Raw genomic sequence first — 14,809 nt, forward strand, 5'->3', positions numbered from 1 at the left:
ATAAAAACCCCAAGGTACACATTCAGAAATATTTGTTTTCAACCACTTGATTTTCTTTGTCATTAAGGATAGATTTTAATTCTGTCCATGGAGGAAAAACTGCAACCTTTTCTTTTTCTCTCAGATACTCATACATGCATATACATTTCTCCTTGGTACACAAGTTCATTCGTTGCATTAGAAAATACATTATCCACTTACTCTCTCTCTGCTCCCTTTCCTTGATTATAGCATCCAGCCATTTCTGTTTGTCCTCTGCAGTCTTGGCCATACAGACAAACCATTTGTTTTTGGCTGTGTTGTGTATCTTCCAGCCATTTGTCACAGTGTAGCCGTTGCTGTGGTAATCCGCTGTAAAAACCCAAAGCACAATGCACACAGTGAACAGAAGGCCTGCTACTTTAATCAAATCAGTGTGGGACTTAATTAAAATTTTCTTTGAAGAGCTTGATTTCTGGAGGTGTTCCTCATGCATCAGTTTTACTGACTGTCCATGTGACTGGCTGTTACTTACCACTCTTGAAGAACTAATATTAATAGAAGTATCCATGGCTAGGTTGTTCAAACTGTCTGAATGTTTCAGTCATAAGAGAGACATTTTGTAATTTCACCTCAAGAAGAAGAACTAAAATTTTTGAAATTCAATGACAACAGCGACAAAAATCTATGAAGTTTGTTCAGGTTATTGTTCTGAACTTTCTGTGGACATGCTAACTTTTTGCACTGTAATGACTTTTATCCACAAGACATGGGAACTCTTTTAAGTGTCAACTGTTTCAACGACATAGTATTACTTCCTGGTTTCTTGTAATAGGAGCAGGGGCTGGTGTGGCCTTTGTGGATGAAAGCAGAAACCCATCCAGCCTTCCTGCCTGTGTCAGAACACAAGAATCACAACACAACTGCCATTGCCATATTTCATTCATGGTCACATTCCATTCTACTGATTTGATGCTAAGACTAACATTTGGTAGTATTCTAAATGAGAAGAAGATCCAGAATTTCTGTTATTATAGCTGTATTGGCTTAAGATGTAAGAAAAGAAAGGATGAAAAGAAGATAAAATATATTTTACTAAATTAAATTGGATTAGGAGAGAAAATAGACAAGCTTCTGGGTACACAAACTCTTCATAAGGTCATTTCAGAATGAAGGACTAGTACCTGAAAGCATGTCCAGTCTTTCAACTACAGAAGTTGGTCTAATAACGAAGGCATCAGAAGTTACACAGCTTGCTTTGGATTTCATTAGAGGAGATGGACAAGTATTGTTGCACCAACTTCCAACGCAAGGACTTGCTGTGTTGTTAAAAGACAGTATTTGGTCTCTTACCTGTTCCATCTTCCACATTCTCTACCTCCATGACTTCTGTATTTATTCGGCCTCTGAAGATATAAAGGGACCCATTGATGGACTTGGTCCGTTTAGATGGTTTTTTCCCAGTAACTCTGCAATTAGGATTAAGACTGTTAGCAACACATAAGCAAATACAGTAACATACACATGTATAAATCAATCTGAGATATGACTACTAAGAAAGGATTCCTTTATATTGTTTTGTGGTATTTGACCACATCTCTAATACAAATAACTGGAATACTCAATCAGCTCACAAAGATAAGCTTACAACAGTGTCAGTACAGCAATAAAGGGCTTATTTTGCAAGACGATGTGAAGACTGGGATGCCTTCAAGATTCACATTCTTGATGACTAACTGATTGAAATACCAGTACAACTGAACTGCACATGGCTTTGGGATGAATACTGCAATACGACCTGACACAATGTTACATTTGCCCCCTTTGTTTGCCTAAAGCTTTGGTAAATGTGGTATGTGTACAAAGTTTCAAATATGAAATGAAACATGCAAAGAGGCTAGTGTCACATGGTCTGTCATATGTGTATTAACTGTCGTTGTATGTGGCATTTCTGAAAGTGCTGCTGTGGTGATTCTGCACCAAAATTTACATTCCTATCTGTAAGCTTTATAATGTCTCTGTTGATGTGTCTTATGAAAAATTTCAGGAAAGCACTTTTCATTGATAGTTATGTTCTGATTTTTATGTCTAGAATAGGTTTAAAACTATCCAGCTGACACCTGCTGAGCTTTAATATCTAAGAACAACCCTGCTATGCGAACCAAAACACAACTGGTCAAATGATCATCATTTGAGATGGCAGGTGTCCAAACTCTGCGCAGTGAAGGGACTGCTGTGGCAATTTGCCAGGAGCTCATAAGACTCAAAGAATATTGCAATAAAAAACAGCTAGGGAGAAAAATTCTGTCAAAGTGAAATATCTATGATAAACTGAGGTGAGAGAAGAATGACCGTATTTTTCTGAACAACTTTTCCTCTTACAACTAGCTTTAGTGACAAACATACATTTAGCGATGACCAGATATTTACATCCAATCAGGCTGACAGTGACTGAGATCTTGGAGCTATTAGATCATTTCCTAAAGACGACTGCTGGAGTCAAAAGAAAAGCTGTCCTGGCAGCTTTAGTGAAACCCTTTAAATACTCAGCCCATTTCCCCACATGAAACATTGTTCCTGACATCAGAATTCAATTTAAACAGAAGTCCATGATTCTGCTAAAAACACAAAAAAATACTCTGCCCTGAAAATCTATGTCATCAGTTTGTCTGACTTCCCTAAGCTTCTGCAAAAGATCATAGAATCATTTAGGTTGGGAAGGACCTTTAGGACCATTAGTGGAAGGCGTTCCTGCCCATGGATGTGGGGTTAGAACTAGATGATCTTCAGGGTCCCTTCCAACCCAAACCATTCTATGATTCTATGACCATCAAGTCCAACCGTTAACCCAGCACTGCCAAGTCCACCACTAAACCATGTCCCTAAGTGCCACATCTACATGTTTTCTGAATAGCTCCAGGGATGGCCCCCTGGGCAGCCTGTTCCAATGCCTGACAGCCCTTTCTGTGAAGAAACTTTTCCTAATATCCAGACTAAACCTCCCCTGGTACAACTTGAAGCTGTTTCCTCTTGCCCTATCACTTGTTACCTCGGAGAAGAGATCGACTCCCACCTGTCAACCTCCTTTCAGGCAGCTGTAATAAAGTCCCCCCTGAGCCTCCTCCTCTCCAGACTAAACACCCTCAGTTCCCCTAGCCGGTCCCCATCAGACTGGTGCCCCAGCCCCTTCCCCAGTTCCATTGCCCGTCTCTGGACACGCTCCAGCCCCTCAATGTCAGTCTTGTCGTGAGGGGCCCAAAACTGAACACAGGATTCATGGTGTGGCCTCAGCAGTGCTGAGCCCAGGGGGACAATCGCTGCCCTGGTCCTGCTGGCCACACCGTTTCAGACACAAGAGAGAATGCTGTTGGCCTCTTGGCCCAAATGACGGAGGTTGGCTTGGTGAGCGCTGCCGCCAGCTCCCTCCGTGCCCTCGGGTGGATCCCATCCGGCCCCAGAGACCCGTGTGTGTCTGAGTGGTGTAGCAGGTCGCTGACCATTTCCCCTTGGGTTATGGGGGCTTCATTCTGCTCCTCATCCCTGCCTTCCAGCTCAGGGGCCAAGTACCTGGAGAACAACCAGTCTTGCTATTAAAGACTGAGGCAAAGGAGGCATTAAGTACTGTAGCCTTTTCCTCACCCTTTGTGGCAATGTTTCCCCTTGCATTCATCAAGGATGGAGATTGTCCTTAGCCCTCCTTTTGCTGCTCATGCATTTATAGAAACATTTGTTATTGTCTTTTACAGCAGTAGCCAGATTAAGTTCTGTCTGGGCTTTGGCCCTTCTAATTTTCTCCCTGCATAACCTCACAACATCCTTGTAGTCCTCCAGAGTTGCCTGCCCCTTCTTCATAAACTCTCCTTTTCTCCTGAGTTGCAGCCAAAGCTCTCTGTTCATCCAGGCCAGTTGTCTTCCCCACCAGCTCCTCTTTCAGCATGGGGACAGCCTGCTCCTGTGCTTTTAAGGCTTCATTCTTGAATAATGTCCAGCCTTCCTGGACCCCTGGCCCTTCAGGACTGCCTCCCCAAGAGACTCTCTGTCTACCAGTCTCCTAAAGATGAGATTGCAGTCTTAAATCTAAAACCACAGATCCAATTCTGATTCTAAACACATCTTAAACTGGTCTCAACAATACTACTCCTAATTTATGCTGTTGTGAAAAGATATGATGCCCAAATTCAAATGTCTGCATTGTTGACTATTTATCAAAGACTGAGACTTGAATTCTTAATGCATTTTTCAATCAAGAAAAACTCCAGTGACTTCTACAAGCTAAGCACAGCATAAGTGAGATCAGAACAGAGTCATTCAATTTCAAATTAGGAACAGACACAGACAGGTTTTTGGCTTCCCCCCCCCCAAAAAAAAAAAAAAATCCATGTCCCACTAACATGTCAGTTGTTTGTTAAGCAGCTGGCCAAATGATTACACCAGCACAACTGGATAGACATTAATTTCCATCCTGAACTAATTATAAATAGCAGCTAGATAGGAGAAATATCCAAAATTAAAGTCACTCAGTGATCCCTAAATAGATTTTTTACATTAGGCAATTCCCAGCAGAATTAAGAAAATACTCTACTTTTTAATGGAAGTCAGATTCTGGACATCTCATCAGTTCAAGCTACATTATTAGACAAAGGTAAACAGTATCAGTCCTTTGGGAAAATCAAACTGTTACAGCAGCCTCCTCCAAAATCAAGCCAAACAGAGTAGCTCAGTAAGGTCTCCTCTACAAAAAAACTGAGTTGCTTAAAAGGCAGTAGAACATCGTGTTTTCTAAATCTCAGTATTCCGGGAAAAATGCCTGGACAGCATGGGAGGGGCTAGGCTAACCTGAACTACAAACAGGACTAGAAAAACAGTTTCCAAGAACTCTGAAGAAGTAAAAGATTAGATATCAAACCAATTATTTATTTTTTTAAACAGAACACTTTTCTGTTAGAAGACGCACAAACTTCTGAACTCTCTTTCGTATGGAAATTTGGATTTAGACAAATTTGGTAAAGTGTCAAAATGTTTCACCTTTCTTGCTTCATTTCAGCAGACTCAGAATGCTTCAGTTAGATAATATTAAAAGCCGTATAAGACTGAATTGGGTAATTTTTTTTTAATTTACTTGAAATGTTTATATTACATTTGGAACTAGATGATCTTGAAGGTCCCTTTCAACCCAAACCATTTTATGATTCTAATAATTTTTAATGTCATTTCACCTAATAGTTTGCATATATTTTTTATAGTTTCAGCATTATTTACACAAAAACTCTGAACATTACTGAAATCATTTCTCCCCAGCTTAATGGTTCCAAAATTTCCATTGAACAAAAAAATTGAATATAAACCCAAATTTTGAGATAAGAGAATTTTCTTTGGAGAGAACACTCTGGTTTTTGAGAATTTCTAATTGGGTTGGCCACTCTACTTGGCCATCATCCGTAAAGAAGTAGAACTTAAAAAAGGGGCAGGATATTACAGGAAAGAAAGAAGGAGGTGAATCTGAGTGTAGAGAATGCATTGCAAATTCAGAAAAGACCAAGACGTGAGAATGAGACTGGAGCTGTGAAGGTGAAAAGCTTATGAGCTGAAATACAGTATAACTGGTGCAGAAGAAAACTGCCCTTCACTCTGCCAATGCTATTTTAATGATAGACAGTAGGTGTTAATAATGCTTAAGTTTTGTAAGGTGGAACAATGCAAAAATTTTTACTAGGATAAGAAAGTAAGACAACACACAGAGCACATGGGCTTCAAATGCTGAACAGCAACTTCCTAATCTTCATATCTTCCTCACTCCTCTGTGCCCTGCATCTATTTAATGTTTTCTTAGTCTTCCACTTTCCCCTTTCTTGGCTTTGTATCATTTTTCACATCACCCTTTTCTGCTGGGAATAACTCACAATGAAAGTTGGCAAGGACTCCTTCTTCACATCACTCCTGGAGACCTATCTGCTCTGGGAAGCTTTCCAGCTTTAAGAACTCACTCTGTGTTTTTTCTACACTTCTGTCTTTAGATTGCGCCCTTTTCAGGGTGGGGATGTCGTTACTGCCTGGCATATTTACCCTACCATATAGTGACTTCCTTCTCATATAGTCTCAATAACAGCAATAGTCAAGAACAGAGAAAAGTCACACCTGTGACTCAGCCCTACAGAGCAACAGGGAATACAGTGAGTGATCAGGAGGTGATCATACTTTCTACTTACAAAACTTCTGAATGATCCCATTATAAAACTGTAAACACAGAGGGACTCACCTGGATTTCCTCTTGCAATAGACCAGTAGATTATCAAATAGAAAGAACATTCTCTCCTGAATGTTTCCTGCTGAGATTTTTAACAAAGTCCCTTGGAGCAAGAGCTGTGTGCAGATATCTGTCAGATTTGACCCCTGAAACACAGAAAAGAGACAGCATTCATTTTTAACACTTTTTGTGTGCACACAACGAAGGATTTTTACTGAAACACTGTTATTTTATCTGCATGTCATTAAACTGCAAAATAACTGATGCACTCAGGAGGAGGAAGTCCTGAATTTCTTAATGTGGCTGAACACATGATGTTGTCTCTGGATTACAAATATTTTTTTTTTTTTGGAGTCCTCACACACGACAATAAATCTTCCCTATTAATCTCCAGGAGATTTTTTCTTAAAGAAATCTTTCACTCTTAAAGCAGCTGTATTGTGAGTCTCTCAAGACCATTAGCTCTCCTTTCATACCCTGAGCTATCGTTGCAAATATCACAAGTGATGGCTTCAGGAATACTTTATAGAAGAATAATGGTATTTCCCTAACATTGGAGCTCCGATACTGACACACGTCGCTATTAACCATCTTTGCAAAATCAACTCAGTGGTGATACATCTCCCCAATTTTTTCCTTAGAAGTATATGCAGGTACTTTCCTTTCTAGAGTTGTAATAAACACATGCAAGTTAGAAACATAGCCGTGAAAATCAGAGACTAAGTCCTGGACACTGTGCCAGCTGCTATGTGCAAGCTGTTATATACACTAGACAGCCACAGAGATAACTGAGCTTGGTGCTCAATACACTTTAGCCTGTGATGCCCAGAAGCTGAAAACAACAGCTAAAACCACAGTGAAAACCACTCTAAAACATTAACTCTCCAAACTGTTACTCAGATTATTCCCAGGAAAAGGCAATCATGCAGCCCTTTAAATGAGGTCCTTTAGGACCAAAGCAGTTGGGCCCAACTGAAGAACAACTATAGGACTGTCCCAGGTTGCTCTCAGGGCAGGCTTACTCCAAGGGTCCCCTCATTCTGAATGCACACAGCTGGGAATCTGCTTCACCACTGTTCTACTGACCAAACAAGACGGTTTGGCTAAACCTTAGCCACTAGCCTTAAATTGCTTGATCTAGTATTACTTCAAAGGTACAAGAGCATCCTATCAATAAGGGTCCCTTTTCAGGAAAACACCCTGAGGCCTTGGAAACTTTTACCACCCAATTCTGGATCACTTACTAGTTCTTGCATTTCCCTCTGAATTGGGAAGAACAGCAACTTAGGGTATCAGTAACTCCCTTCCATGATCAGCATGCAGCTAAGGAAGTAAATTAGATTGTATGACCCACTGCCATAAGTCTTACGGGAAAAGAGAACTGACTTTGGATCGCAAGACATTCATAACAAAACTGCTTGATTTCCAGAGGTCCATTAATCCTATATTCACAAATAATAGAAAAATTTTGTAATATACAACTCATCCCACTAAAAGAAACTGAAGACATCAATCTCTGTGCACAGATGTGAAAGCCAGCTCCATCTAGAAAGTCACCCCAGAAAGATCTGTCTGAATGATTTTAGACATTGCAAGAGTTTATTGTTTGAGGTTGGGTTTTTTTTGAGGAATGTGCAGTCTGCTGTCATCAAGCTATTCAGGTGAAATCACTCAATTGAAATCAGCCTTTCTAAATACAATGCAGTCACCCCAAAGGTGTGAATAAAGCTTTGATTACATCGTTTTCTAAATCGAACCTTGACAGCTGTGCTGTCCATGTCTTGCTTTTAATTAACAGGGAAGCAGCTATTCTTTAAAGGCTGCCAAGTACGCAACACTAATTTGTGTGTTCCACATATGCATTTTTATACATTCAGGATACAATGATGTAGGAACTAGCTACATGCAATAGGTCCATCTGCTGTCCTGGTATGTTTTTATTTTCTTAATCATTCTATAGAAATAGTTAATACTAAAATATTAGTTAAAATGTCCAGAAAATGAGCACTTGTTATTTTGAAAATGAACTGTTACTATCTCCAGGAGAAATCACTGTATCTCAGAATTATGATCCCAATGGCCTACTAGCACATACACAAATAGGAACAGAAAGCAACTGACTGTACAACATAAAAGCATGCTCCTCACATGGTTTGCCCATGCAGAAATCAAGGCTTCAGAGCACCTCAACATCAAGTACTTAATTTTCTGAAAGATACCCAAAGACAGAAAAACAATGACTACAGTGACATAAGTAATTGGAGTCAGTCTTTTACCGACACAGAATCACTGGGTAAAATTATCTGACCTATTTTGTGCAGGAAGTAAAGCAAATGATTGCAATGCTTGCTTCTCACCTTAACATCTAAGAATCTTTATTTTTCCATCAGACACATGGTGATGGTATCTAAACATTGTTGATGCATTTCCTGTTTGCTGTTGACCTAGCTACTTCCCATTTATAACCATTTGAGAGGTTTTTCAATAGTCAGAAACAGAGCAAGAAGATTTATTTGATGTTTTCAGAGACAACATAGAATTTCTCACCTTTCCAAGTGGGACCAAGCTGCAGGGGAGGATGGGGGGGCGGGGAACAAAAAAGAAAATAAAAAGAAAACATCATAGCTGGTGGAATTGCAAATTACAGCCAATTATAATATGATTGATCTGCCTAAGCATTAACACATATCTTACAACTCATGCTGTTCTGTGATGGGGGTTTTGCTTCCCTGTGCATTTCAGACTGGGAGAATTTGGGGATAGGTAGCAATTGTTCAGTAAAAATAACAAGGACTCATGAGGAGGAGCTGTCCCCACATAAAAACCAATATATAATAGAAACAGCATATTAACTTGTTCTTCCCTAAGCAAACAAAAACACTGTATACAAAAGTTGGTCTTATGCAACCTCTACTTTTCTTTCCCGCTCTTTTTTAACTAATCTTTGTTTCCCAGAAGGATTAACCAGAATCAAGTTGACCTGCCTGAGACTAATCCATAACATACATCTACAAGGATTCTGTGCATTCCAAAAGAATGAATCGGAGCAGAGTTCATTTTGACGAACAGACCTCTGATTAAGCTGCGGGTTTGGCCTACTTTAACACTTCCCCTCATTATAATCTGTCTCAGAAAGAGACTGACAGGATGGTGCCAGCACATACTCAGCATATGACAGTGATAGTGACAGTTGTATTAGAGAGGGAGATGCAGATCGGTGGGCAGAGACATTGAAGAAAAAATGTTGAAGTGAGGAAACTGCTCTAAAAAAATAACTCCTGCTCTTACTAAAGTTACAGGTGACTCTCAAGAGCAAGAAAAAACTCTGCAGAAGCAAAATTATATTATATATTTATATATAATACATTATATATATGTTATAAATATTGAGGATGGCACTGATGGCAAGAGGACGAAGATCAGACCAGGGATAGTCCACTGGGACAGTTGAATGGAAGTGCTAAGTCATAGAAACCAGTGAAACTGCTGGTGTGTTTAAACAGAAACATTAGACAAGGTGGAGCCTGTTCCAAATTATGTGAACAACTTAACGCCAAACTTCATGCTGGGCTGCCTGCACACTACAGATTCAGGCCACATCCCTTATAATCATAAAACACTTGGTCATAAGTAAGCAAGCTGATCTTCACTTCTTTTTGACAATTCAAATGTCTTGAATTAAAACAGTTGAAAGCTGCAGGCCTTGTTGAATTACTTTGTATGTACAGTATATAACCATATATACAGGGCACATATATACAGTGTTTCAGAATCCATATCCATGCTAATAGAAAAGGGAAATTTTCTATTTTGTAGGACAGAATGCCATGAGATAAACTAAAAATAGGCATAAATTTACCTTATGGACTTCCTCCTACAGCCAGCTCTGTGGCTTATAGCACTGCATTGTTAAGATACAAGATTATTTAATTCAGCAACTACAGCTTTCCATGGATAGAAGTTAGGAGCCCTTCTCTAGGAATAAACTATGAAATACATCTGAAAGAACTAATATCAGCTATTTACAAACACAGCACTTTGCTTTAGAGTCATAATTTACAAGACCCCTAGCACTGTAAGATAGGAAACTGTGAATCAGTTTCAAACTTCTTTACGTGTACAGAAGAAAAAGATGTCATCATGTTGAGCACTGGCCTGTATCTGTGATGTATAAAGCTAGTTTTTCTCCTGTGAAACTGCCACTAGAGTAATTTGGAAATGTTCCACAGCTTACTGGGAGGGAAAAACACTTCTTCCTTTTCAAAATTTTGAGCAGAGTGACCTAGGTGACTTTGTTACAAAACAGTGTATATAAACAAATCTGAAAATGTTTTCAGCTCCAGAATGTTGCTGTAGATAAGTTAAACACTTCAAAAATCATTGCTTGGATATCCCTTCATTTATGGCATCAAGGACACTTTAATAGTCAGGCTCCAGAGTTCAAACCATGCCTCTTGCCTAGATGACCCACGAGTTGCATTGAACCTGAAATGTTTTAACTGCTTTTAGAAGCCTTGCTATACAGAACATTACATGACTTAGCTGAGCTTGCTATCCAAAAATTACACAGCTGGATATCTGGGTTGTTCTCACATCTTTAACTGATGCCAAGAACATCCTTCAGGGAAAAAATGAGCAAAGTTTAAAACATACAGGAAAGATAAAAAACAACCCAAAAGAGTCATGGAGAGCACCCAAAAGTTCGAACATGAGGAAGTTTACATGACCTCTAACAAAATGTCCTCAGCTGGCAATGATCAGCCTCGACATTTTCAATGTCAGTCTCACTGAACGCCAACGCCAATCCCTCCATGAGACCACTTAACACCACTGACTCCCTATGGTGCACCTCCCAGAGGCTTTGAACTCCACTGATTTAAGGGCCTCAGTTAAAGTTATCACAAGATAAGCTGCCAACCCTTGGCACACTAGCCTGACTAGCCAGTATTTCTACTGAGTGGCTCTTTTTCAAGACTTCCCCCAAGCTTCATGTTCCAGTTTTCTCCCTTTCGTATCCTCTCTCCCTTCCATAGTAAATGCTTCTACCTACAGAGATCCACCTACCGATAAACATATCACTAGAAACACATCCATGAGCAACTTAACTGGAGCAAACACAAATATACCGGTTGCTTTCTAATCTAATGCTTGTTAATCTAACTTTTATCTTCTATACAGGAAATCTGTATGAAGCTGAATGTGTAACTTTCAAAGTTCTCAGAGAAACTAAAGGCTTGTAGGAATGGGAAGAGAAACTTCTGCTATTTCGACCAGTCTTTATTTCATCTTCTAGACCTGTCTTTCAAATGAGATCTGCCTATTTGAAATTTTAAGTCCATTCTAACGCTATCACTTTTCTTCCATAATTTGTTTGTTCTGCTACAATTTAGCAGCAGCCTGCACGCCCGAAATAAACACTAAATTCTAAACTCATCAGAGTGATGCCTCCCACACCTTCAAGAGCATTTACATATCACGTAAGAAACAAAAAGCCTTGTACATGGTGTAAGTCACCAAACTTCAGCCCATTAAACTGCGCAGTGAACTGTCTCCAGGGAGCTTGCTGGTCCGACATCATACCTCCCATCCTTCAATGTGGGACTGCAACTGTTCGAGGGCCTCCAGTTTCTCCATCTGTCTCTTGGTCTCGTTGATATTTGTGCAGACTGTCTTCATGGCCTGCAATGCGTTCTGGACAGCTGGGTGATCAGGATGCTTAGAGGGAGTCCTCTTAGCTAATTCCTTTAAAAAACAGAAAAGGAAAACATGGAATGTAAACTTAGAAGTGGCTCATGGAAAGGCACAAGCCTTAGTGTGCAATCCCACAGGAAAATGCCAGAACCACTGCAAAATTAAGGAGAAGTTGTGGGCATGTTACTGTAGATGCTGTTCTCTGTTCCTCATCTGTGCAGGGCTGCTGTTTTATATGAATGCTGCTAAATAAATGAAGCAATTACTCATGTTAAATACGTCAAATGAAGAGAACTCAAAAGAAATATGTTTTGCTGTGTCACATGTTTGTTTCCAGTGTCTAGTGTTCCCAGGCCAAATAAAAGATTACACAAAAAAACCACTGTCTACTTCAAAGACATGCTATAGAGTGTTGACCTGCCATGGTCTCGATGCTATACCAGCCCCAGCGACGTGTATCCAGTTTTTCAGTGACACTAGATTAGGCCTCTTCAATCGGATACAAATGCTGCCCATAGCAGGTCTTGTCAGGAACCACTAGAGCTACGGAAGTGGGGTTCTCCATGAACTATGGCCTTACGGGAATAGCGCTAGGCTGTATACCCCCCCCACAGTACTTATGGAAATGATCAGATGCCGGTTAATCACAACCCACATGCAAGTTCAGGACCCAGCTTGATTAGCTGTACAACCAGCAGAGAAGTACAACCAAAGCACAACTCAGATTTACCTAGGAGCGGAACAGCCCTCAGGAGAAGCCTGTCTTTTCCCGCTGACCAAAGGGGTTCCAGTGAGACACCGCTGCTAACCCCGACACCCCCGCATGGTCTGTAGCGTGAGGAGAGGCGAGGGGCTGCCCCGCGCCGGTTCCAGCCGGTTTCACAACAGACCCACGGCAGGGCCCGGCCGAGCCCAGTGGGGAAGCCAGCGGCACCTCTGTGAAAACGTGTGTAAGAAAGGGCAAAAAGCAGCAAGGCAGAGAGGAAGAACCTGAGAAACAACCCTGTGAGCACCAAAGCCTGAGAGGAAGGCAGGGAGGAGGCGCTGGCACCAGCGCAGAGATCTCCCTGCAGCCCCTGGAGAGGCCGGGCTGGAGCAGGTGCCTCCATGCAGCCCGGGGAGGACCATGACGGAGCAGGTATCTACACAGGTATCTAATGGCAGCAGCTGGATAGTGTCTGAAAAGAACTGTGACAGGTGAAGAGTCCATGCAGGAGCTCTCCTGACAGGAACTGCAGCCCATATAGGACCCACACAGGACCAGGTTTGTCCTAAAGAACAGCAGCCCATAGAGAGCTCACGCTGGAGCACAGAAAAGCATGAGGATGAAGGAGCAGCAAAGAGAAAATGTTACGTACTGACGGCAACCTCCCATTCCCCATACCTCCTGCACTGCTCAGGGCGGGGTGGAAAGTAGAGGAGCTGGGAATGCAGGAGTGACGCTGAGCCTGGGGAAAAGAGTAGGGGCTGAGGGAAAAGTTATTTTGTTTCTCTGAGTCAAGTCTGTTAGGCCTGTGACAGTAATCACTAGGTGATGTCCCTGTCTTTATCTCAATCCAGAAGAATTTTTTTCATCTAATTTTCTCTGCCATGCTGTTGAATAGCAAGAGAGAGAGTGGCTGGGTGGGCAGCCAGCAGCCAGCCAAGGCCAACCCACCACACGCAGATAAATGCCTGCACCTCTGTGCATGAGAAGTCTGCATGTCCAGAAATTGCAGGGAAATTCACTGGCCACAGCTGTCCCATGTTTTTGTATTATGAAGTGTAATAATCATTTTAAGAAGGAGGACATTCATTTACACAAGAATAACTCGTCCAGTGGCAAGTCGCTTGCAGAACCAAGACTTTCTGGCACTCAGTTCAGTGTTTTAACCTCCAAGACAGAGCCATGGCAAGTGGAGAGGGCTCCCCAAAAGGCAAAGTGGGAAAAAGTGCTGGATTAGGAAAGAGACAGGCCAACAGAGCAGCAGGAGTTTAGCGGGGACTCTTCCCCAGGTTATGTTTAGGAGGTTGGGGCACATGTTTTGACTGCAGAGATTAACAGAGACGAACAATATCTCTGCTCTGAAGGAGCTCCTAAGAGTCTCTGCTTCACTTGATTGAATGCACAGTGGCCCAGTCAATTGTTGCCCAAAGAAAAAAAGCAGTAGGAAAGCTTGCAACCTGACAATATTAACCAGTTTGGCAACAGGGGTAACCACTGTCAACTAACGATTATTTTTTAGACCAACAGTATTTTATAGTCAGCCACAATTGGATAAAAATACATTAAAGAAACCTTAACTAAGGCTGGTAATTTCATCTTGATACATAATATAGTGTTTAAGACCCACATTTTTAGATTGCCTGGAATATTTAATTTTCTCACTATGTTCTGTTTTGCCTCAACATGTTATTTGGTTGTTTTAAAGTCCTGTGTCTAAATGGCAAACTGCTGCTGAATTGCATAATTTTGCTTGAGACACAAGAATGAGTTTGAATACAGCCAGAGAGACTACACAGCACTGTGGTCTGAACGTTGCTAAATTGCTTCAATCCATAGTTCCTACAGCTAAGGCAAAGACAGCCTGTTACTGTTGTTGTTCATCCATAATAAGCGATTACAACCCCCAAACGCCCGCCATGGGCTCCAGCTAGGCTTAATCTGTGGTCTGATTTGTCTTTTGATACTCCACATCAGCAAGTTAACCTCAGCAAGCATCTCTTCACCACACAAAATTTTGCCACATTGGCATTAATTTAAAGATCTTTGTGCCATGTTGTCTTGCTTGGCACTGACATACTCTGATTTCAGGTATGATACTGAGTATTACTGGGGTTTGCCTTGTTTGAGCTGATAGCACAACTTGTAATACAAGCACTGCTCCTAAACTGACTGATGTCCCCACACAACCT

The 14,809-nt window shown here is 41.1% G+C and overlaps 1 protein-coding gene across 2 annotated transcripts in view; it reads right to left on the bottom strand.

Moving 5' to 3' along the window:
* The window catches only part of PREX1 (phosphatidylinositol-3,4,5-trisphosphate dependent Rac exchange factor 1), a 165,333-nt gene that overhangs the window by 60,662 nt on the left and 89,862 nt on the right, over positions 1–14,809 (bottom strand). For both annotated transcript variants that reach the window (XM_080404924.1, XM_080404923.1), the window contains exons 6-9: positions 11,804–11,965; positions 6,236–6,369; positions 1,333–1,448; positions 202–351 (exon numbers count right to left, since the gene is read on the bottom strand). In XM_080404924.1, the coding sequence (XP_080261050.1) occupies positions 202–351; positions 1,333–1,448; positions 6,236–6,369; positions 11,804–11,965 (562 nt within the window). The remainder of the gene's footprint in view (positions 1–201; positions 352–1,332; positions 1,449–6,235; positions 6,370–11,803; positions 11,966–14,809) is intronic.

This window comes from Falco punctatus (genome assembly GCF_963210335.1).
Source record: "Falco punctatus genome assembly, chromosome: 10".
NCBI lineage: Eukaryota > Metazoa > Chordata > Aves > Falconiformes > Falconidae > Falco > Falco punctatus.